Raw genomic sequence first — 25,365 nt, forward strand, 5'->3', positions numbered from 1 at the left:
GGTATTTTTGCCTAATCATCTTAAGCAATGAGCTCAAACTTTTTTAGGTTGGAGGTTCTCCTCGCCATCATACCGATCTTTAGCTCACTCCACAGATTCTCAATTAGATTTAAGTGAGGACTCTGGCTGGGCCACTGCAAAATGTTAATGTTTTTTTTTTATGCTAACCACTTCCTCATCGCTTTTGTTGTGTGTATTGGGTCATTGTTGTCATGCTGAAATGTCTGCTGGTGCCCAATGCCACGTTTCTCTGCGACTGTCTGATATTGTTGTTGAAAATTTTTATGTATTGCTCCTTTTTCATGGTGCTATTTACTGTGATTAGGTTCCCTGGTCCACCAACTGAAACCCCCTCTAAAAACATAAGGTTCTCACCACCCTGTTTGACAGTGGTTATCAGAATCAGAATGAGCTTTATTGCCAGGTGTGTTCACACATACAAGGAATTTGTTTTTGTGACAGAGCTTCTACAGTGCAGCAGAATTAAAGAGACAGGACAAAAAACAGTTCATAAATATATTTTAAAAATAGAAGTGTTGAATGCAAATATACATAGTCAAGTGTACGGTATGTACAGGTATATTATATACAACATTATATGTGCAGCTGTTATGTGCAAATCGGCATGTAAAGTTAATATATTGTGAAATAAGTGTATATGTGTATAAAAGTGTTTAGCAAGCAGTGATGTTTGTTTCTCAATTACTATCATCACGTGTTTATGAGATTGATTGCCTGAGGAAAGAAATTGATTCTCTGTCGGGCTGTTCTGGTGCGCAGTGCTCTTTAGCGTTGACCATGTAAAAGTTTAAAGAGGCAGTGTGCTGGATGTGAGGGGTCCAGAGTGATTTTGGCAGTCCTTCTGCTCGCTCTGGATAAGTCCAGTTCTTGGAGAGTAGTGAAGATTGTACCAGTGATTCGCTCAGCAGTCTGAACTTCGATGTAGTCTTCAGAGGTCGGATTTGGTAGCTGAGCTGAACAGTTATTAAAGTGCAGAGGACTAATTCAATTATGGAAGTGCAGAACAGTTGAGAGGGGTCTGGCTGCAGATTCAGTGCAATGCAATCAGAGCTACATCCAATTTTTTTTAATGCGCTTACCTAACCCCACCACTAACCCTACCCGTCACAGAGACGTCACTCATTCCATTGAGTGCATTGTGTCTGACATTGCATCGCTTACATCATAAAGGCTACATCCAGATACTATTGCAACAGTTATGGTATTGTTAGGGTTGACGTCTTCTCCCTTTTTATGCCAAAGGAAGGCTACAGTACATCATTGTGGCCAAACAATTACATTTTTTTGTTTCATCTGAATTAGATTTTTTTGTCCAGATGACCATTTCTAAAGGTCAATTGGACTTTTTTGTGCCATCTCTGAAGAAGTGGTGTCCTCCTTGATCTGTGTCCATTGAATCCAGCATGTGCAGTGTCCATTAGACCGTCTGCCTTGAGATGTTGCCACCAGCAGAGCCCGAATTCTTCAGGACAGACTTGGTGGTGATCCTTGAATTTTATTTGTTAATTTTTTTAACTTCTCTCACCATCCTCCTGGCCAGCAGAGCCGTCCCTTTCGGCTTAAAACATATCTTCTGATATTTTTCAGTGTGAAACTCAGTTTCTTTGTCTTAGCCTTGACTGTAAAGGAACTCAAAACAAGCCAACAGCAGACAGCTTCTGTTTTTCACCAGTTGAGTTGTTTAAAACAGCTGTTCTCAATGAAAAAAAAACAGAGTAATTAGGATGCTGCAGAACAGTTTTAACTATTCTTCAAAACAGTAAACTTTGGATTTTCCCATAGACTGTGACAGTTTGCAACCTGTAAGAACAATTTTGGACATGGTTCTGAAAAAAATGTGTTTTTCTACAATGATGCCTCTTGTAAAAAGTCCTATTATCAGTGTTGGGCAGGCTACTTGAAAATGCAGTGAGCTAAGCTGTAGTGAGCTAATTGTAGCTTAAGCTACCCTTTGGGAAATGTAGCAAGCTAAGCTAAAATCTGCTTGGCAAAAGCTTTATGCTATTTTTTTGCTATTCTAGCAATTTTCATTTTTCGAGGCAACTTAATTCATTCCAAGTCAATCATAATTCAGTGATCAATAAAACTTAATTAAAAAAGATAAAATAAAAGATTAATTGTTTAATTCAACTATTTGCTGCATGTAATATGCTGTACAAAAGAAAAACGGCATCATGGTGGCGCAGTGGGTAACATGGTCGTGTCACAGCAAGAAGGTTGCTGGTTCCAGCCCCAGCTGGGTCAGTTTGTATTTTGATGTGGAGTTTGCATGCTTTCCCCGTGTTCGTGTGGGATCCTCCGGGTGCTCCGGTTTCCCCCACAAGCCCAAAGACATGCGGTATAGGTGAATTGGGTTAACTAAATTGCCTGTAGTGTATGTGTGTGAATGACTGTCTGTGGATGTTTCCCAGTGATGGGTTGCAGAAGGGCATTCACTGTGTAAAACATATGCTGGATAAGTTGATGGTTCATTCCGCTGTGGTGACCCCAGATTAAAAAAGGGACTAAGCTGAAAAGAAAAATGAATGAATAAACAAAAAAATAGTATATAACAGTAAAAAAATAAAAATAATAATTCAATAAAATGTTCCACATTTAAAATGCTTTAGTAATTAGTAAAGGGAAATATTCAGGAATACACATTATTTTGTATATAAACTTTCCATTAATGAATTGCACTACATAATGTAGTATCATTAGTAACCATCAAGAACTGGTAGTAATTACCATAGTATACTTTAGCCTTTACAACAGTACACTATATTTTCAATAAAAAATTACCAAAACAAATTATTTTAAGTACTTCACTATTGTGTAGATAGACTATTATCTTTTGGAAAAAGCCCATGTTATTTGCTGTCAAAACCAAACTGGGTGAAAAAAGTAACTAATTCAGAATTTGCCATGGGTATGAATAGTTTTAGGCTCGTCTGATTATCTATGTAATGCAGGGGTGTCAAACTCAATTCCTGGAGGGCCGAAGCCCTGCACAGTTTAGTTCCAACCCTGTTCCAACACACTTACCTGTAGGTTTCAAACAAGCCTGAAGGACTCAATTATCTTGATCAGGTGTGTTTAATTAGGGTTGGAACTAAATTTGCAGAGCTGCGGCCCTTTTGGAACTGAGTTTGACACCTGTGATATAATGTGTGTACACATTTACAGTACAGAGAGAGGGAGAGAGATGACTAAACAGCTGATAGAAAAGTGCTGAAATCTATCACCATTATCAGATAAGTATATGATCCCCTTTTACAACATGCAGCATACAAACACCTCATATAACCCCATTTATGACAGATTTATAGCCATCATAAAAAACAAAGCAAGAACATTGCTTTGGACACAATAAATGTCATACGGATCAATCACTGACATCATTTGTTGGCCAACACAACATTTTTAGTGAATGAGATGAACGAAGCGTGTTAAAAAAATATAAAAACAAAACAATAACACACAGTTCAAGTTCTTCACTTTTATTCTGCTAACAAGAAAAATAATAACAATGCAACTACTGACAAAATATTGATAATGGAACAGAGCATTGGCAGAATAACAGTAAATTATGAAATACAAATTCAATACATGTTCATATAGATATGCATATCTTTATTACTAAATAATGTGGAGCGAGTGGAAATTGGGCAATGAATCAATATTGCAACATAAAAATAAAAGATAAAAAATGTTTTTTCCGATATAACAACATGCTGAAAGGCATAAGATGTACACAACCTTACAAGTCTTAAAAAATAAAATTAAATCTGTATTTATTTCCTTAAGACCAAAGTATTTCTAGTCCATAGTGAAGAATGCTCATGAGTTTGAGTTGATGTCCAGTTGACTGTGCAGTTAATAGAAATGTTATCAGCACACATCAAACTCGAGGAATAAACTATTCAACTAAGTGTGTTTACATTGTCAACCTATAAACAAGCAATGGGTGTGAAGGATGAGGAATACATCAGCATTTTAAAACTGTACGACAAAACAGACTGAACATGGCAACTGGCAAACCTCACACTACTTCACTGAATTCTTCAGGAAAAGAAACATGATTTGGTTTCTAATTAAAATATACATTTCGGCATTTCATATCACCTTTACAAGGCCCAAAAAAAGGGACCAATATGGTCAGAACAAAGCCTGTCTGGTGCTGTGCATTCGCGAGGAAACTAGTCTACAAATCTAGTTACAATTTAAAATAATTTAAATCAAAGACTAAAATTCTCATAAATAACGCCTTCTTTAAATGAGCTGGTTTGTACTTATCAAAACCTCAAAGATTAAAACTGATGTGTAACAGAACCCTTTTGTTCGGTTCTTCTGACATATCTGCAATGTGTTGATATAGACAAAACCTTTGGAGACACGACTTCTGCATGCAGTCTCGTCATATGATTGGTGCAGATCTGTCATTTGTGACTGTGGGTCGTAGCCTGACCGTGGCAAATGGATTCCCACCCCTGAAGAGAACAAAACAGGCATTTTGATTGAAGAATATAGATTTAGTTCTTACATGCTGTACTGATTAAAGGAATATGAAAACTCGCCCACTATTTCCTAACCCTTATGTGTTTAAAACAGAAAAGAACAGTGTTAAACAGAAATGAAGACATTTTGAAGAATTTTAAAAACCGGTAACCACTGACTTCCATAGTATAAAAAAAACAATACTATGGAAGTCAATGATTTCAGGTTACCAACATTTCTTAAAATAGCTTATTTCATGTTCAAAGAAAAGAAGTGAAGGGTGAATAAATGATGACAGTATTTTTACATTTGAGGTGAACGATCCCTTCAATTCTGCTTAAAGTTACTCACCCAAGGAAAGGAGGCATTGAGTGACCGTTTGCCAAAGACACCTATTGCAAACAGAAAAAAAAAGTATAACTATAAATGATGATAAACTCTGCTTCCATTCTTTAGAACTTAAAGTGTGGAATGTATTTTCCCTGACAGACTGGTTTGATTAGGATGTCAACACATAATTCCGTCACTTCACTAGCCGGCTAAGAAGCTGAAACAATCACTATGTCCTGTGACCTCATCATATGCGTCAGGAATCTTGATAATCTTGAAACGCTTGCTTTCTTTTGACTGAGTGTTGACAATCTAACCATAACTACTTTAACAAACGATGGTGAACCGTAAACATTGAGTACACAGTACTGAGAAAATACTGGAAGTCAGACAAATTGATATAAACAGACTTATCTTCCTATTTCATATTTCATATTTCATATTAAAATGCAGAAGACCATCAGAAAAAGAACAGGCGCCGTATACTCTTGTCCTTCCATGGTCTGCTTTACATTTTTAGAAGCCACAAGTTGTTAGAATAAGGACCAAATACAAACTTCTTTGACACACAGTTTTCAGAATTATTAGCCCCCCTGTTTATTTTTATACCCATTTTCTGTTTCTAAACACAACAGTTTTAATAACTCATTTCTTATAACTGATTATTTTATCTTTGACATCATGACAGTAAATATTATTTGACTAGATATATTTCAAGACACCTCTATACAGCTTTAAGTGACATTTAAAGTCTTGACCAGGTTAATTAGTTTAACTAGGCAGGATTGAGTAATTAGGCAAGTTATTGTATAATGATAATTTATTCTGTAGACAATTGAAAAAAATATATAGCTTAAAGGGGCTAATCATTGACATTATAATGTTAAAAAAAAACTGCTTTCATTGCGGTCGAAATAAAACAAATAAGACTTTCTCCAGAAGAAAAGATATTATCAGACATGCTGTGAAAATTTCATTGCTCTGTTAAACATCATTTGGAAAATATTTGAAAAAAAAAATTAAAAAAACAAATGGGGGCTTCTGTAAACTGTTCTACCGTCATATGACATGCAATTTAGCTTTAAAAAAAAAGTTTATAATGACCACAGAGAGCTTGTCGATTTTCCAACAAGACCAAAAACAAAATGAGTGCTAAAAAACAAACAAACACATACACACACATTACAAGAGTAATCTATTTCTAATGACCGCACTTCAAAATGCACCCAAAAACAAAACAAAGATACATTTCATAAAACCGGGACACATTTTCTGTATTGTGAAGTGTTACAGAGGTCACTTGTCATTTTGGTATTTGTAAAATCGTCTTTTGTAAAAAAATTGCAGTTTTTGGAGGAATGGTGAACAAGCTGGGGTGCGTTTTATCAAACAACGACGTAACTCGTGGCTGAACTATCATAGTATGATTCATCGTTTGGGAAAAGAACGATGTAGTAACGAGTGTTTCCCAAAACCCATAGTTTCTCTGTCGCAGATCCATCGCTTGATTCACGTTAGCTATAACATAAAACGCCCATAATGATGCTCTAAACAGGGAGGTAACAACTTCATTAGAGAAAGACCGAATAATTTCTTTGTGCAAATGATATTGTTGATATGCACACACATTTAAAAAAAAATCCAATACTAGTTTTGGTAAAAACATGCACTGCTTTTCCATAAGAATTGAAATATATGTAAATGGCACATATACTGTAGGGTCTATGCTTACTTTACAAATATTATATTCTAATATCATATATTAATTATATCAATAAATAAATAATGAGGCATTTTTTTTTATTAAATTTAATATTTATTAGGAAATGAAAAAAACCTAATTTAATAATAATATTAATGATGATTCTTATTCTTATTATTATTATAATTAAGTAGGATATAGTTTATTTTGTTTATTTATATTGTTTGTTATTTTTTTAAGTCTACTTTTACAATTTGACACGTGCAAACCACTGCAGAAATGTTTTAACCAACAGACCCATGCCATATACAGTACAGATACTTAAAAAAATAACCTACTATAAATTTAAAATGATTAACGTATGCTGTGATTTTTGTTTCCACATGCTTTGGAGACATAACGTAACTTCCACTTTTAACTAATAGGTCACCTACAGCTTTCGTCATGAGCCAGGGCTGTTCAAAATGACATCAATGTTTTCAAAGCGCACTGCGAAGGGAGCGCACCTGTAAACATCAAGATAAAACTGAACTGTAAAAATACTTTGAAAGCAAATTACACCAAAGAGTAATGACTTTAATGCTTTTTTAAAAAAATCATTCCAGGTTTAAATGTTAGAATGTTTTAAACGAATAAGGCATAGGAGGGATAACTGGGAATAGAACACAACCAGGAATTACGTTTCTAACTACAGCTCCAGGTGTAGTTGAAAGTATACGAGTTTGCGATGCAGTTTGCTAATGCTCGTTGGAACGACGGATTTGGGAAATGCCAAAATCAACAAACAATGTTTGTAACGACACAACTTGCGACCTTAGTTGGCTAACAATGGTTTTCATAAACACACACCTGGTTGGCAGACTTTAGTCTCTGAATAAAAACACAATAGTATACAGCTCTGGGGAAAAAAAATTGGAGACCACTTGACAATTTCCTGACAATTTTCCTAGTATGTGCGAGTAAAATTATTACTATTTTATGAAGTTCTGAAAACATTCTTTCCAAATTTCATATAAGAATATGAAGTCTATAAATAGACTGTCATACTGAGCCTTTTTAAAAAGAAAATGTTAAATGGTCAGAATAACCTTTTTTAAACGAGTTGTGATTTAAAATCAGTTTGATTTCATCCCAATAAAATCGAGTTTTCTAAAGTTAAAAACATTAACTTTAGTAAGAAAAACTCAAATAAAGGCCTAAAAACATGGGCTTCTTTTTTATATTTTATTTTTATTTTCAATTTGGATGACATGTCTTTAGTGTCATCAAAAAATAAATAAATAAATAACAATAATAATTGATCACATAACCTGAAGGGGAAAATTTAAGGGGTCTCAATACTACGTTCTCAATATCTGTATGCATTTACTGGTGTCATCAGTGCACCATCAAATGCTCGTATTCCATTCAAGGTAAATGAATCTAAAAATTTCAGTATGATGGTGATGCACTGAGGATGTACACGAGGCTTGAGGTCACTCAGGAGAGGGAGCCAGATCCTCAGATACAGTTTGACACAGGATGATATAGTGCAGCTCTAATCGTCTACACTCTCCTTCACAATGGCAAAACCAGGTAGGGAGCATTTTTCAGATGTCTTTTTATTTTTCACAATGATAGTAATGCTGAACATTCATCTAACCCCTCCCTAGGCCCCCTGGCAAAAAACAAAGGTAACATTGCAGGTTTTAATACACTCTCTTTATTTTTGTTCATACCACCTATATAGACCTCATTTATACAATAAAGATTTTAGAACTGACCAAACTGAAAGCAAAAACTGACTACTAGTGAAAACACTTGCATGTGTTTGCATTATTTTCTAACTAGATAAAATTGGTTAAATTAGGTTAATTTAGGGCCCATACACAACAAGCCAACGCAAAACAATAAGCACAGACAAACTATGTTGTAGCCCCGCATTGGCTCACGTGTGGCTCCGTCTGAATCAAGAAGCTGCATGTAACCACACCAAATGTATGAAGGCCAACTAACATAAGAGTACACGATCTGCTCCTGTGCAAGAGGATGCGCTTTTCTACTTTGCGGGGAACAATATCTGTGTTTATCAGAGTAATTGTCACCTTCCATGGAGAGAGTCGCTGCTGCAAATAAGTCTGAAAATCTAATAATCCATACAGTTTGCAAATATTTGAGAAATATATCGAAATTACAGCCGGTCTCTTTGTGATCCTTCTTGGTTTGCTCTTATTCGTTGCTGAATAACCAGTCAGAGCGCTCTCAGATACAAGAAGAGAAGCTCAGATGTAACAAAGGCAATGTGTGGAACACACTAAACCAACTTGACCCACCCCTGACCGACAGACCAATGAAGCCCAATGGCCGACCAGTAGCTTGGTGTGTCCCGGTCCTTATAGCAATAATTATATTTAAATCAAATTCTTGCACTCTAACTGATATTAAATGACTGCTGCACTGCTTTAATGAAAGTGCATGAACTATGTTTGCATAAAACTGGATGATCATGTTCTCCAGCATGTTTGGAGATACCCCAGGAAAAAAAGCATCTCAAGTTCACTGGTAGTTTACAGTTGTCAAACTTTTTTTGAACAGTGACTTTTAAGTGAACTTGAAAGATTATGTGCTGAGTAAGAAAGTTTTTCTGGTTGAATTCCTATGATTTCTGGCTTTTTCAAAATGTTGTCAATCAGATGCTTGATTAAAACCACTGACTGAAAAAAATGAAAGTCAACGTTTACCTTCAACTAACTGTTCAGAACCATTAAGAATCTCATACAGGTTTGCAATAAGTTAAAGATGACACACATTTCATGTTTGTGTAAACTACACAAAAACATTTAAAACAGTTTAAAACAGGGGTGTCCAAACTTTTTGGGCCTAGGGCCAGACGCAAAATAATAAACTTTTTCCCGGGCCACACAAGCATACATATGTATACAGTACATACATACACATACAAACATGTGTGTGCGTGTGTTTGTGTGTGTAGTATGTATATTATATGTGGTTTTATTTCCTATATTTTAAAATCATAATATATATATATATTTTTCTCACCATCAACTCTGTTAATGTGAACAGTGATGTTGTGCCATAGATTTCAGAATTGATGAAAAGTCAGAGGTGAGTCATATAGTAAATACATGTAGCAAATCACAGGTTCTCAGTGAACTTTTGTTTACATACATCAGTGAAAATTATATATATATATGTGGAGCCAAGCAGACTCATCACCCTTTGTGCAAGACAAATTTGGATGAATCAAAACTCTTGTAAAACAGGGCAACAAAACGACTTGTTCTCTTGTACTTCTATGTTCACAGAGAAAGGGGTTGAGAACAGCTTAATGTCATTACCCAAAGCGAAAAAAACTTCTGTAACGAGGGACGCGAGTTGCTGTCGCATATTTTTTCATTTTCACCTGTGATGACTTTGGTAGGAAAACACACAACGTTGAAGTCACCAATTTGTCCCATTAATCAGATCGTTTTACATCACAACAGGAAATGCTGCCTAATTAAAGGCATGTGATAGTGACAACCAGTGGTTATTTATTGAATTAAAATATTTTTTGTACAGCGGGCTAGATTTTATTAATATTGATAAAAATCCTAGCCGTCCACGTAGTTTGGACAACCCACATGAATCTCTTCTCAGAGGATTTATCTTGGTCTCTCACCAATTATTCATAACAATCTCATTAGTAAACATAACTATTTTACATAGCGTCAGAAAGTGGCCAATTCATAAGATTTTGCATAGCCTGTCAGTGAACTACGAATCAATGTAATAAATGCTGTTCCATCTGGAGATTTATTATTGATTGCAGAACCAGCTTTACTGACAAAAAGCGCACACAATCCCCTTCGAATAATCATCCAGCCCTAGTGGTAGATTAAAGGTGCAGTAGGTGACTGTCTTCAGAAACATTTTTTGTTGTGCTGGTTGGAAAAGAGAAAGTCTCTTTACATTCCAACAGTAATGATTAAAGTAAATGATCTAAATGTGTTAATATGTATTTTTATATTCTGGGCAAGGCATAAGACAAACAAAAAAAAGGATGACACCATGGTTGAAGTGTTTCTTTTAGACAGGTACTGTTATGTTTTAAAACTCTTTTAGTCATGCAAAGCTGATGTAGATTGTGTTGTTTTATGAATGGGTTATATGCACAGAAGTGTAGTTCAGCAACTGAAATATTCCGGTGAAAGACTGATGTGACTATTTTCGATTTTATTTGGTTCTTTTACTGCTACGACAATATAATTTTTTATTTAGTTTAAAAACAAAACAAAGTCAATAGCGCTATTCCACCTAGCCTGCTTCACTGAGTTTTATATTCACGCCGTTTCATTTTTGAACAATACAACCTGACACCCTCCCTATTGTTTACCATGCTACTCTAAATATTTGGTCTGAAATAGCATGCAAATATGTCTTAGTAATAAGTGTAATTCCTGCACTCTGCTGGCCAACCACTAAGCATACAGTAGTGGCTTTAGTTTTGCTTGCTACACAACTGAAAATGTGCTTGATATAATAAAGTTTTTCATTCAAAGTTGTAGTATTATAAAGTACAATAAAGTTTTCTAACTGGTGAATAACATGATCTAGTGGGATGTCCACTGTCATCTTTAAGGTGCACGTTTGTGATTTCAGGAGGCGTGGCTTTGGACGGCAAGGGGGGGATGGTGTTTCAAAGTTATTATGCTAACGGATAGCATTTTGGCAGACCGCTCACTGCACCTTCAGCTTCTGTTCAGTGCATGTGTTTACGTTAAAGTATAAACGGACAGACCTAAAAAACAAAGGTTCAAATCTATGCATTAAGACCGCTAGAGTAAATGCAGCCATTGCACACTCATTCTCCCTTTTCTATCTCTTCCTCTGCAACTGTCTTTGCACTTAGCATTTCTTTCTACCATCAAACTGTGTTTACCGTGCTCTGTGAAGAGGGGGTGGAGGGCTTGATGGGTCTGTCCCTGGATGAGTCACTGTAGTCAGGCGGGGGCTGCAGAACAGGCTCCTCCACCTCCTCGTCTTCCTCCTGTTGCTCTGGAAGATCAATATGGCTACTAAACGGGCTCTCCATTCTGCTGCAATAAATAAATAAACATATATATTAGTGTATGTACACACACACACACACACACACACACACACACACACACACACACACACACACACACACACACACACACACACACACACACACACACACACACACACACACACACACGTTTGACTAATTTAAAGGGATTTTGTCTTTGCTTCTTAAGGCATAGAGATATTATAAGTTTAATGAGGACATATAGTGGACTTTTTTGCATATAGGTGGACTTCAGTGGTTTTTAACTTGCAAACTTTAATTTCACTGTAGCTTCAAATGGCTCTAAACAATCCAACGTGAGGAATAAGGCTTTATATACAGTGCATGCGGAAAGTATTCATAGCGCTTCACTTTTTTCACAATTTTTTTATGTTACAGCCTTATTCTAAAATGAAAATTAATTAATTAATTTCCTTAATTTTACACGCAATACCCTATATTGACAACGTAAAAACATATTTTTTGAAATTGTTGCAAATTTATAAAAAATAAAAAACCTGATAAATAACATGTACATAAGTATTCACAGCCTTTGCCGTGAAGCTCTAAATTGAGCTCAGGTACATTCTGTTTCCACTGATCATTCTTGAGATGTTTCAGCAGCTTAATTGGACTTCACCTGTGGTAAATTCAGCTGATTGGACATTATTTGAAAAGGCATACACCTGTCTATATAAGATCCCAGGGTTGCCAGTGCATGTCAAAAGCCCAAACCAAGCATGAAGACAAAGGAATTGTCTGTAGACCTCCGAGACAGGATTGTCTCGAGGCACATAGATGGGGAAGGTTACAGAAAAATTTCTGCTGCTCTGAAAGTTTCAATGAGCACAGTGACCTCCATCCTCCGTAAGTGGAAGATGTTTTTAATCCACCAGGACTGTTCCTAGAGCTGGCCGGCCATCTAAGTTGAGTGATCAGGGGAGAAGGGCCTTTGGAGTGAATGCCAGGTGTTACGTTTGGAGAAAACCAGGCACTGCTCACCACCAGGTTAATACCATCCCTACTGTAAAGAATAATGGTGGTGTAATCATCATGTTGTGGGAATGTTTGTCAGTAGCAGGAACTGGAAGACATGTCAGGATAGAGGAAAAGATGAATGCAGCAATGTACAGAGACATCCTGAATGAAAACTTGCTTTAGGGTGCTCTTGACCTCAGAATGGGGCGACAGTTCATCTTCCAGCAGGACAATGACCCAAAGCACTCCGCCAAAATATCAATGGAGTGGCTTCACAACAACTCTGTGAATGTCCTTGAGTGGCCCAGCCAGTGGCCAGACCTAAATCCTATTGAACATCTTTTAAAGTATTTTTAAAGCATATTTTACTTGCGTCTCAGACTTAGTTCAAGAATTTTTTTTCTTGGTAATTAAAAACTGTGATTATTACCATTCTTTCAGACCAATGAAAGAAAGAAAGAAAACATCTTGAATGACAAGGGGTAAATTTTCATTCTGGAAGTGAACCAACTTTTTAATGAACAGATAAACCTTATTAAGTCCCAGTTGAAAACCAATCACTTAAATTTAACAAAAAAGCAGACTTACCTGTTTGGAATCGTTGTCTCATTGTAAGACCGGCAATAAGAAGACGGAAACCATCCCCGTCTGAAATTGAAAGCAAAAAAAAAAAAAAACATCTATAATATCCATATGCATTTAGACAAATATTTGTGTTTAGCAGTTGTATGACTAATAACTAGCGCTGTAGTGGCACCAATGTAAACGATGCACCATGTAGTATAAAGAGTAGATTTGGTTTTGGTTGCTTAGGAACTGTCACACCGCCAGCTGTGGATAACTTTGAACTGAGCCTTCAAGAGAGCGTCAGTGCATTAAGACGTTTTCACTTCTCAAAACAGTAGTTACAGCATAATGGCTGGTGAGGGAAAAATCTGTGAACCCTGGACCTCTGAAATGGCAGAGCTGGTTGGGGATAACAGAGCTGCTCATTAAAATATGCAAAATAAAGACGAATGAGACCACACGAAGTGACACTAACGCCTCCACTTGCAGCAGGATTATTTGTGATCTTGTTTGTGTGTTGCTATATGGATAAATCATTCATTTTAACTGTTAATACGATCAATACATGTGTCTGTTCTGAAATTACTTGTGCTTGTGTCAAGCCATGGAACTGCAAACACTTTCTTTAACCCCAAAAAACTGGATGGTTTAACTTAATGGAATTCCGCTTCATCGTAATAATGAATACATTTTAAACTTCATAAATGATGTTCATTATGCACATAATCTGAGCCAACTCTTTATTTTAAAGCTTCACAGTGTGACAATTTATTATTTTTCATCATTAAAGTCTGTAAAAACTGCAAATTTAGCCATTTAAATATTTAAATAAGACTGATGACAGAGGGCAGCCTATCTACTATTTGCATGGTTACAATTTCAAGTTGACATTATTGGAAAAGAACCTTTCCTTTTATTATTAATGATTATGAATACATGCTAAGGGATTAAGGGATAGTTCATCCAAATATCCTCATCATTTACTCATTCTCCACTAGCTCAAAAGCTGTGTTTCTGTCTTTTGTTAAACACAAAATAAGATATTTTGAGAAATGCTAAGAACTGGTAGACATTGACTTCCATAATTATTGACTTTTTCCGTAACTATACAATACTAAATGTCAACTGCTACCAATTTTCATTATTCTTCAAAATATGTTCATTATTTGGTGCTCTGTGTCTTTTATTCTTCAGCCGAAGCCTAGTAACTTTTAAAGACACGAAGAACTAATGAGAGACAGATTTAGCAGACATATTAGAGTGAGACCTCAATCTCATTAAAGCCAGTGTAAGTTCTGTGTGTGATTGTGCTGACAATGTGCAAATTAAACAACACAGATGCAAAAGCTCACTTCCATAATGAACAACAACACCAATCCAAGATGCACAAATTAAAAATAATCAGGCTTTGTAATCAGCTTGATGGGGTGACACTATTTTCTGCCATTCCAAGTAAATAAAGTGTGAAGTAGCGGAGAAAATACAAGTGCAACAAATCTTAAAAATTACACTTGTCAAGGACTTTCCATTGGTACAGACTGTTAGCAAATCTGACTCTAAAATAAGTCAGTTTATTTAAAGTTTCATGCTAGTACTGAGAAACCAAAAGCACAGAATTAGCCTTTCAATCCTAATTCTATACTAAACCCTTAAACCTATGTCTTCTTCCTGGCCCTTGAGAAGGAGTAGGGTTGGAAAACATTTCCCTAAGAAATGCGACACCATTACACACTCGTCATCAAATGTCAACGCTAGCTCATACGTCACATGAGATGTTGCTTGCGCTACTTAATCAAGAATGTGCAAGCACAGAAGCGTTTATGATTACTCGTTCTTAAATTTAGATTTTAGAAATGGTTATTTTTCAGTATGACAGTGTTTTCAGTTTAAACCTCCAGGTTTCTTTAGCTTTCAGGTCACGAATAGTGAATATTCTAGCAAGAAGCACAAAATTAAAACAACATTAACGTTACACCAGATGTGCTGTAAAACGCAAATTCCCTGCTACTAGACTAGGTGGCCTACTCTGTCAAGTCATCAGGTATCGGAATTCAAAATGTGCTGTGGGACTAACAAAAATTGGTTATTTATAGGAGGATCTTTTTTCTTTATAGTTCTTTTTTCTTTATAGTTATACTTTTTTCACATAGTTTTCTTTGAAGAGCATGGGACTTAAAACATAAACATCATTAAGAATGTGATAAAGCAGATAGTTGTTTGTAGTAAAAAAAATAAATAAATAAATAAAAGTTTAATATGTGAATTGTTTGTGAGTTACTTCATGCTTGTTTGGACAGCTAAAACTGCTATAGCTGGTGTATTGAGGGTAATTTCTTGAAGGATAAGCCTTCTATTTGTATTAGTAGGTATTAATCCATTTGTATTCCATTAGGTGCTTCCCAAAACCCACACTTATGCACTATTCTAACTAAATAGTGTACAGTAAGTAGGGCATTCACAATGAAAACTATAAAAAAATAAGTGCACTTTAAATACCCAGATAACACACTCGTTAAATTGAAGTGTGGAATGTTGGACACTTCATGCACTTAACGGCTGCTGCTTTGCTCACGTAGCAGAAGGGGAGGAACTGTATAATTTCAGGCACTGATGTTGGATTGCTTTATTGATTTTGGATTGTGAAAGCAAAATTCTCCTACAAGAGCGATTATACCACCACTCGATGGTGAATGCGGTTATACTTGTGTATTATTTGGTAGTTTGGTCATTTATTTCGCTAATTTGGCAACCATCAAACGTCATCAGAAAAACAGTTTGAATTTCTGCTAGGTTAAAAAAAAATAGATTCAATTTGATCCAAAAAAAACATGCTCCATTTGGGAGGACACTTCATCCATATACCATGCTGTTGAGTGTGCAAGTGCATAAGTACATAATGGACAAATAGCAGAGTGTTAAGTTAATTTATACATTTTTACAAATTTAGGTGGATTCAACATATAATAATTAAGTTGTCCCCCAATAAACTCAGCAATTGTGCTGTTTCAGCTCATTTTAAATAGGTTATTTAAACAAACAGCAAAAAACATTTGAGTGTAGCTAGATAATTTGACTGTTTCGTAAACCAGCAACATTTAAACAATTATACATGTTTGCTAGATTGTTCTCAACCCGTGTAGTGATGTTTGTTCATGTTAAATATAAATAATTCTTTTTCTTTTTCAGAAAAATTTCTCTCGTTTGTTGTTATTTGATTTATGTTTTGGGCTGTTGAATTTCTGTTAGGGGTGTTTTGTGGGACTTTTCAGGGTGTTGCAAAGATTACAGCCCACTGGAAGCAATCTGCGTTTGAGACAGCACTTAAAATAGCTGATCGGTGCGCAGGTGTGTTAATTGAGGGCTGAAAAATTGCAATGTCTCCCATGCCCCTAAGGGCCCAAATATACTATACTTCAAGCAAGTGAGATGTCACTTTGAACAAAGTTGGACTGAAATGAAGTCACTGAACACATTTAGAGTGTTGATTTATTCAAACACAATGTAAATAAAAGCTAAAGTGGTACTGCTTTTTATGTTTAACATTGTAAATCTTCTTTCACTTTAGCAATCTGCGTAATAAAGTGATATGAATAAAGATGACTTCACTGGAGTGCGGAATTGCCAAGCTGGCACAAATATTATTTACATCGCTGTTATCAGATGCTATGTAAACTGTTGATTTCTCATTACAGTTCTTCTCTCAGTGCGTTTATTTCCACTATAATCAGTATTGGAATGTTTATCTAAAATATAGCACTCAGAGATTCTTTCAGGGAACTCTTAAAGGTAGAGTTCACCCCAAAATAAAATCCCTTCATTGTTTAAAACCTGTTTGAGATTCTTTTTTCTTCCGAACACAAAACAGGTTATTCTAAAAAAATGATGGTTGATCTATCATAATCTTTTTCCTACTACTGAAGTGATAAACCAGCATTTACAAAAAAAAATTATATATATATATTTTTGTGTGTTCAACAGAAGAAGAAACTCTCAAAGGTTTAAAACCACAAGATGAAGAGTAAATTACTTGGTAATCCCAGTGGAAAAAGTAGTTAAAAGCAAATAATAGGCCGTTATGGCCTATTTCCACTGAGAGGTACAGTACAGTACGGTACGGGTTACTTTTATCAATCTTGCGTTTCCACTGCCAACAGGGTACCCTTTTGGTGGGCGTGGTGTACGAAAGAAAGTTTCAGACGACATAATTTTTAGGAAATGTCATAGTAATGCAGAACGGGTTATTCACATATCAAATGAGCTTTTCTTAAAAAACGGATTTGTGTAAAAATGTTTATTACTAACCTTTCAATGAACATTATTTGATTATAACTTCAGATCAATAATGCAAAAAAGCCTACAGTAACGTCTGCAATTATATGAAATAAATTAAACATGGCAGTTTGTTCATGTTGTAGACATCATTTGCTGCTGTTTTTCCTGGCTTCTCTTTTGTTTTTTTGTGCTTCACTGTCACGTTTGTCCCTTTTAAAAAGATTGGATTTCAATAGCGTTCAGCTGCGCATCTAGCTCCTCCTTATGGTACCCCTTGGGGCTGTTGGTACTCTTTGCAAACTGTGACCAAAAAGTGGAAAGGCAGAAAAAGCGTACTGAACCAAACCATACCGTAAAACTCAGTGGAAAAGGGCCATTAATGTTACAAACATAGAACCAAGAAACAACTAAAGTAACACAGATTTGAAACACTTTAAAGTGTAATGAAACACACATACATGTTTTTCTATCAGGACACATATATTTCACAAAGAAAAAAATTGGTTGTTTTCTGCATTATTTCGAGCCAATTCATTCTTGCGATTTGAAAAATGTGACGTCTTTAAGCTTTCATCATTAATTCATGAGAAAAACTTCAAACCCGTCAGCGCACTCTATTGTGAGGTGAAACTCATATTAATATGCATGATAGGTTCAAAGACAGTTTTTACCTATTCAGAGAGACGGCACGTTGTATTGCCAACCATAATTAAAACTTGTGGAAGAAGAAGAATTATTTGGAGACATGGGTCGTCAGTGTTGCAACAAAGGTTTTGTTTTCAATTCCCCGCTATGAGAGCGCAGCTGGACTCACGTGTGGATTTCAGTGGTCTGCTAACACGCAACAAAAAATCTGTTTGTATGGAAAATTTTTTACCTGAGAGCTTTTGGCATCTGGAAATGGTAAAAATACAGATTCACCACTCGTCTCCTTTTAAAAATAACGTGGTTCCAGTTCATGTTTATTGTCCCGTCTCTACAGATTTGTTGTGTGTGATCAGTGTTCTTAGTTTGTTTATTAAGAGGCAAAGATAGTTAGTATTGTCAACAGTACTCTTTCAGTTTTAAAGACATAGCTTAGTCAAAATGATTCATGTCCCTTTAAGGATAAAAAAACATCTGCCCCATTCAGTGGTCCACTTACTGTCCGGTATGTTCAAGTTCTCCGTACAGCCATCCGTCCCGCTCTTCCTGGATAAGCAAAATAATGATGTCTCCATCCTCAAAGCTCAGCAGCGTTTCGTTATTCCCTGCTGTGTGGGGGAAAATAGTTTGCACCCTGGTCTTTTTCGCCGTGTCCATGCCGCTAGACACTGACGTAGACCGAGACAGGCCGTTTTCGTCTAGACTGTCCTGATCTGTTGATTTCAAAGCAAGCACAATTTATGTGACACTAACGAAAGATAGTTTGAAGCAGTAATCAGCTAAATGAGTAATAATAGCGACATTTCAGAGTGCCTCATCAACACAAAGACTAGTGCGCGCTTGATTGTTGAGAGGATAAATGGTGAAGTCTGATTTGATCAAAGTATGAGAGTGCAGTTAGCTTGCCTGAATACTGCTCTGATGAGATGGGGCTTTTGGGAGCTTCCTGGGAGAACATGCTGGCCAGTGGGCTCGTGTGGGCTTTAAGTGATGGGGCTGGCGGTGGAACAATTGAACCGGAATTGGTCTGAGGAGAAAAACAAAGAGGACATATTGTCAGTGTGATGTTCCAACCAGTGATGCTTAAGTTACAAGAAAAAAGTAATAAATAACAAATTACATCATTAAACTTATCTTTAAATTGCATTTCTAATTACTTTGCCTGTAAAGTAACTTAATTACATGACTTAAAATTCATAGACAATAGAAGTTAAACTAAAATGAACATTTGTTAAATATTATTTGTATCAAAACATTTGAATGACAAATGAATGACACCATATTTCATACATGCCATATATTGATAAATTTCATATTTCTTTGTTCAATTGTTGGCCAAATCTAACATTATTAAGCAGAAAAATCTGGTAAGTATTCCAAGTAACTAGACAATATTCTGCTTCACTTATTTTACTTTTTTTTTTTTAATTTTCATATTCAATTGAAAATGCACCCTTTTAAATGTAAACTTGTTTAGTTGAATAGAAACATTCTGCAAATGTATTTTTTAAAATCAAATATCAAATATAACTTTGTTTCTCAAAAATGATTTATATAGACCTCAATTTAAATACAACATTTAAGGTAAGTGCATTATGCAATTCAATTGCCTAAAACTGAAATCACTATACTTTTTAGCAGAAAACTAATTTAATTACAGCAACAAAATTGTTGCAATGTGACTATGACACTAAAAATGAGCCCCATTAAGATATAACTATACTATATATTGTACACTATGACACAATGGGCCCTACCTTACACCCAGCGCAATAAGGCGTTTGGTGCGATTTGTTGCTATTTTCAGACCACTGCAACCCTAATTTTTAGTTTTTGCACCATGTTGTTTAAATAGCAAATCCATTTGTGCCACTTTGTGGACTCATGGGTGTGCCGGTCAAAAAAGGAGGTGTGTTAAGGTGCATTGTTGGGGTCTTGCTATTTTGAGAAACTGAAATAAACTACACCATCAACCAAGTAAATGCTAGTCTAAAGTCCAGGGCAGAGTGCGTTAGATATGCGCCTATGCAGGTTCAAACAATTAATACACACAGGATGTACATTAAAAAATACAAATCTTTACATATAAAAAAAATAAAATAAAGTATTAAAATGTTACAAAAATTACTATTTACTACATACAGTAGATATAAAAACACTACCTCCATGTCTTTTTCATGTCCGGGGGGCTTTTTTCAGTTTATTCATGACAATTAGCATTTTTTTTTATATTGTTATTATTAGTAGTAGTAGTATTTATTATATCCATATTTATATTCGTTTCAATAGAAACAAGTTTAGATTTGTCCATCTGTCGGATTTTGAAGACGTGTGCATCACCATATGGGGTACAAGAATAGAATGTGTGTTTAGATATAACTCAGTTTTTTTTACTACACTTCATTATTACTGTTCATTTATTCATTTGCTGGAAATTAGAACTGAATTTTAAAAATATTTTTAAAACAAATCTTTGTGCTATCCACAAAAGTAAAGGAGTAATGTAAAGAGTAAAGGTAAGGTAAACAGGCCAAATGGAGGAGTTTTCACGCTAGTAAAGCCTTCAGTTTTTCCAAAGTCTGTCATGTAACATAAATAGCAAATGCACCATGGAGCGACACAACTGACACTTAAAGGAATGGGAGATAAGACCATGATTGGTTTAATGCATATTATGCTCAAAACACACCTATAACTCATTAAGAGAATAAGCACAACCCTATTAGACCATGCGTCAGGGCGGAAAGAGTAATTTTCCTTCCTTAAAATAGTGGATTCGGACATGCTCTCAAGGCTTTTGCACCATGCTCTTTGGACTTTGTACCTTGATTCTTAAAATAGAGCCCTACTTCTGAGCTAGGCTTTCCACAACGCTCTTAATCCTGGTTTACTGTCATTCCAAACACTTCTTTTAACCCTAAATTAAAAGCCGCGTTCACCCCGCTTTTCAAAATTGACATGCTTCCATTAAGGACATTTTAAATTGACACAATATGAAGAGTTAAGGAAACAAAGCTATTGTGTAAAAAGGAAGGCTGCAGTGTATATATAAAACATGCTATAGCTGAACTCCTAAACAAAACTAGATACATTTAAATAATCAAAATAGAGGCATACTAGTTATATGCAATGGTAAATGCAAAAATTTCAATTTACTTACTGTTTACTTCTGGTTCCAAACCTTATTATTTGAACACAAAAGAAGATACTTGAAGAAAGCTGAAAACCAGTGACGATTGACATCCATGGCAGGAAAAACACTACCAGATTCAAGATATCTTCTTTTGTGCAAACAGAAAAAGTTTTGGGTGTAACACCCTTTGAAATAGTGTTGCTCACATAACATATATTTTTAATTATTCCAAACTCATTTCAGAAGTATTTGGAATGAAAGGCTCTTTGAGATAGTGTCAAAGTCCTGTTTGTTAGTCATGCTGTAGCAACTGCTAAGTGGATTTCCTGGGTTTTCTTCTTCGTGGAGTTTTTTTTATGAGAGCACTCTCTGGCCTTCGGAGGTAAATTACTAGTTATCACACAACCATGCTTCCAGAACAACATGTGCATGACAATCATAGCTTTTGGATTAATTTTAAGTTGTGCAGCCCTAATGTTAATAGAGGTACAACATGTTTTGTTAGAGACCAACCCTGTCACTGCGTTCCAATGTAGGTGAAGACTCTGGTATGACTGACATTGAAGTCCGCAGACCCTCAATCATGGATATCACTGTGTCTGGCACCCTGGTGGCATCATTGCACTTTTCTTGCCAGCTGGGCAGTTTGACGGTCAGCATCTCCTTGGCCTGTGGGTGAAAGAGCACAAACAATTCTAGTGAAAAAGCAAGCAAAGAAACGACACATTACAATTCAAAATTGGAAGAGGCTCTGTAAAAAATATGCAGGGTTTCACACAATTATTTCAAGTTGTTCCAATACAAATCGATTAAGTAAACCTAATTGTTATGTTCAATCCACTTAAATTCGTAAAAACTATTAAGTTGTCCAAAAAACAAAAGAACTTTTAATAAGTAGTTTGAACTAGCGGCAAAAATATGAGTGACATTCTATTTGTACAGGGACTAAATAATGGAACTTAAAGAAGTTATACATCACTAACATAGCTGGACTGCACTGAGCTAGTGGTACTCGATTTTGGGAAAAATCATAATCATGATTATTTTCGTCATAATTGTAATCACGATTATTCAAAACGATTATCAGCTAAAGTAAAAATTATTAGCGCTCCTGAGAATTTTTTTAAAATAAATATTTCTCAAATGATGTTTAAAAGCGCAAGGAATTATAACAGTATTTCCTCTAATATTTTTTTCTTCTGGAGAAAAACTTTTGTTTTATTTCGGCTAGAAAGAAAGCATTTTTAAATATTTTGAAACCCATTTTAAGGTCAATATTAGCCCTCTTAAGCAATATATTTTTAGACTGCCTGCAGAAGAAACTACTGTTATACAATGACTTGCCTAATTACCCTAATTAATCCTTTAAATCGCACTTGGAATCTGAATGCTTATAATTTGAAAGATATCTAGTAAAATATTATGTACTGTCATCATAGCAAAGATAAATCAGTTATAAGAAATGAGTTATTAAAACTATTATGTTCAGAAATAAGTAAAAAAAATCTTCTTTCTATTAATTTTATTAATTAAATTGGGGAGGAAAAGGGTTGCTAATATTCAGGAGGGATAATAATTCTGACTTCAACTGCATATATACAGTTAATTTCTACCTTGCAAAGGAAACAGAAATAAATACAATATAATAAAAATATGAACAAACTGTGCTTTAAGCATCTTCACTGTAAGAAAAACACTTTAGCTACAAAAGTCCTTCAGTCAAGAGCAGTGAGGCATTTTCTCCTTTTGTTGTTTGATTATTGATAAAAAACAGGCGGCAGCAGAAACATTGTGCGCTGTCAATTTAATTGTTTCTCTTTCACATGTCTTTAGATTCTCAACTCATTTATTACACAAATGAGGGTTAATATAAATAATAACGAAACACCGCGTTTTGACACCTATTTGACCATTAAAGCGATCATGTTAAGGTGCTCTGCTCGTCTCAGTGTGAGAATGAGACCGAATGTTGGTCTTTCGTGCTTTTAAGAGCAACAAATGTATACAACTGGAAAGGGGGTGGTGTCATTCATTCATTCATTTTCTTGTTGGCTTAGTCCCTTTATTAATCTGGGGTCGCCACAGCGGAATGAACCACCAACTTATCCAGCAAGTTTTCCCCATCTCTGGGAAAAGGGGGCGGTGTATGATGCAATAATTGTTTATCTCAATAAAAGGTTTTTCATAATCGTTAGAGGCCAAAATCAAAATTGAAATCCAATTTTCGAAAAATTGCACAGCCCTACACTGAGCTGCATGATCGATTAAAAAAAAAAAAAAAAAAAAAAAAACTCGATTAGACCCTACACACGATCTTAATTCAGCTTTTCTATAATTCAGCCAATATATTTTCCAAGTCAGGAGAAAAGGCGGCTGCAAAAGTCTTCACGTTTTATATTTGTTGCTCAGCAACATGGACACCTCCAAATGGTGTTGAAAGTGTAACATACTGTAATTATAAGGTATAATCCACCCCAAAATGTAATGTTTGTCTTAATGTAATGATGCGGCTGTGAAATCAGGTATGAGCTGACCCACTGTTTGTTTACTACCAAGAGGGCACGCGTGGCCCACCAATGTATTCTACTTTAGTGAACAGAACCTGCAAAGGCTGTGAATAACAGATAATAAAGTAAATAAACGTTCCGTTTGTTGCACAGAGCAATTGTTTGGGAGCTGAGTGGACTATGATTTGCATGTATGTTATTTTTTTCTCAAAGTGACGGCAGCCGTAATGAGCGCACTTGGCAGTGAAAGTGAAACCAAAAGTGCACACATCATTTAAATGATCATATCGCATTGTAAAGTTATAATTACGACAAGCATTTGATTTGTTTCTTTTTTTCATAGCGAACACAAAGTGTTGTGTATGAAAACAAATGTTTACTGGGTCAGTATAACTACTTTAGCCTATATAATGTTTAATATAATGTAAGAGGTAATCTGATAATGACAAATCATCACCTTAGAATGATAAGGTTCTATCTGACAATTTTGTCAAAATTAAGTAATTGACATTCTTATTAAATGACAACTTATTTACATTATGGGATGTTTAAGATATTTACATTTTTTGGCTTTTTATTTAAAAAACAAATGTTAAACTCATACTGTTTGCTATGGAATGCGAAAACATTAAAGCTCAATATCTCAAAATTGTTCCGAACCCAGATAGAACCTAATAATTTAAAAATAATGAAATGTTGATAATGAAAAAAAAAAGGTCTAATAATGTTGTCGATGACAAATAACAAGCAAACAAATATGTCTCAAACATAATAATTCAACTTCAGAATTATGAATAGTTGTATTCTGATGTCATCACTTTACTGTGAATTAACAAGCAGGACATATTTAAAGTCTGTTCAAGTCAACTATTCCAAGTCTATACAAAATTGAGCATTTTTACCAAAAGTAGACCAACACATAGGTCTAATATTATTATTGATGTTGTTTTTTTACCATACTTTTAAGAAATAACAATAATAACCTACTCATATTAAGCTTTATTTTATATCTACAGAATAATGAAAAAAAAAATCATGATCTTGATTTTAAGTTAAAAAAAATTGTGATTCTCATTTTAGCCAGAATCGTGCAGCCTTTGATGACACCTCCAGAATTTACCAATTTTAGTATGAAAGATAGTGCAGCAGAGAAATGTGGCACACTGTGATGTTTGTTGCTATGGTAAGGTTAATCTAAAGGTCAATTGTCTTTAATTTATCAAGTTCAACTTAAAAGAAAAATGCATTAAATGAGGTGAAATGCATTTAATTTCTAAAGTATTTAAGAACATGTAATATTTAAAACCCTTGTTTGTCATATTTTTTTTCTTAATAAACTACACTTTTATATTGTTAGCATGGAATAAAATAACCATGATAACGAATTTTGATCATATTAGCGTCCCAAGAAAAAAGGAAAGATGTCTCCTTGATTTCTGATGGTTAGAATAATAAAACCAGATTTCTAATAAAATATGTTGTTCATTGTATCTGTGTTTGTAACAGAGATCAGTTTTGTTTTGTTTTTTTTACTACTTATGGCCCATACATTGGTTGATTTATGAAAATGTATCTTGGTTTCCACAAAACTACTAAGCAAAGCAATTCTTTTCAACATTAATAATAATAAATGATTTATCAAGGATCATACAGCTCTGACGAA

General features: G+C 35.0%; 1 protein-coding gene across 3 annotated transcripts in view; it reads right to left on the minus strand.

The window, feature by feature from the left end:
• Positions 1–3,484: 3,484 nt before the first annotated feature.
• baiap2l1a (BAR/IMD domain containing adaptor protein 2 like 1a) overlaps positions 3,485–25,365 on the minus strand; it is a 47,425-nt gene continuing 25,544 nt past the window's right edge. Inside the window, exons 8-14 of one of the 3 annotated variants that reach the window (XM_009306593.5) lie at positions 21,709–21,864; positions 18,969–19,089; positions 18,562–18,775; positions 13,167–13,226; positions 11,451–11,607; positions 4,849–4,889; positions 3,485–4,490 (exon numbers count right to left, since the gene is read on the minus strand). In XM_009306593.5, the coding sequence (XP_009304868.1) occupies positions 4,418–4,490; positions 4,849–4,889; positions 11,451–11,607; positions 13,167–13,226; positions 18,562–18,775; positions 18,969–19,089; positions 21,709–21,864 (822 nt within the window). In that variant the 3' untranslated portion in view covers positions 3,485–4,417. 3 annotated transcript variants of the gene reach the window in all.

The sequence above is a fragment of the Danio rerio genome, chromosome 12 (genome assembly GCF_049306965.1).
Source record: "Danio rerio strain Tuebingen ecotype United States chromosome 12, GRCz12tu, whole genome shotgun sequence".
Taxonomy (NCBI): Eukaryota; Metazoa; Chordata; class Actinopteri; order Cypriniformes; family Danionidae; genus Danio; species Danio rerio.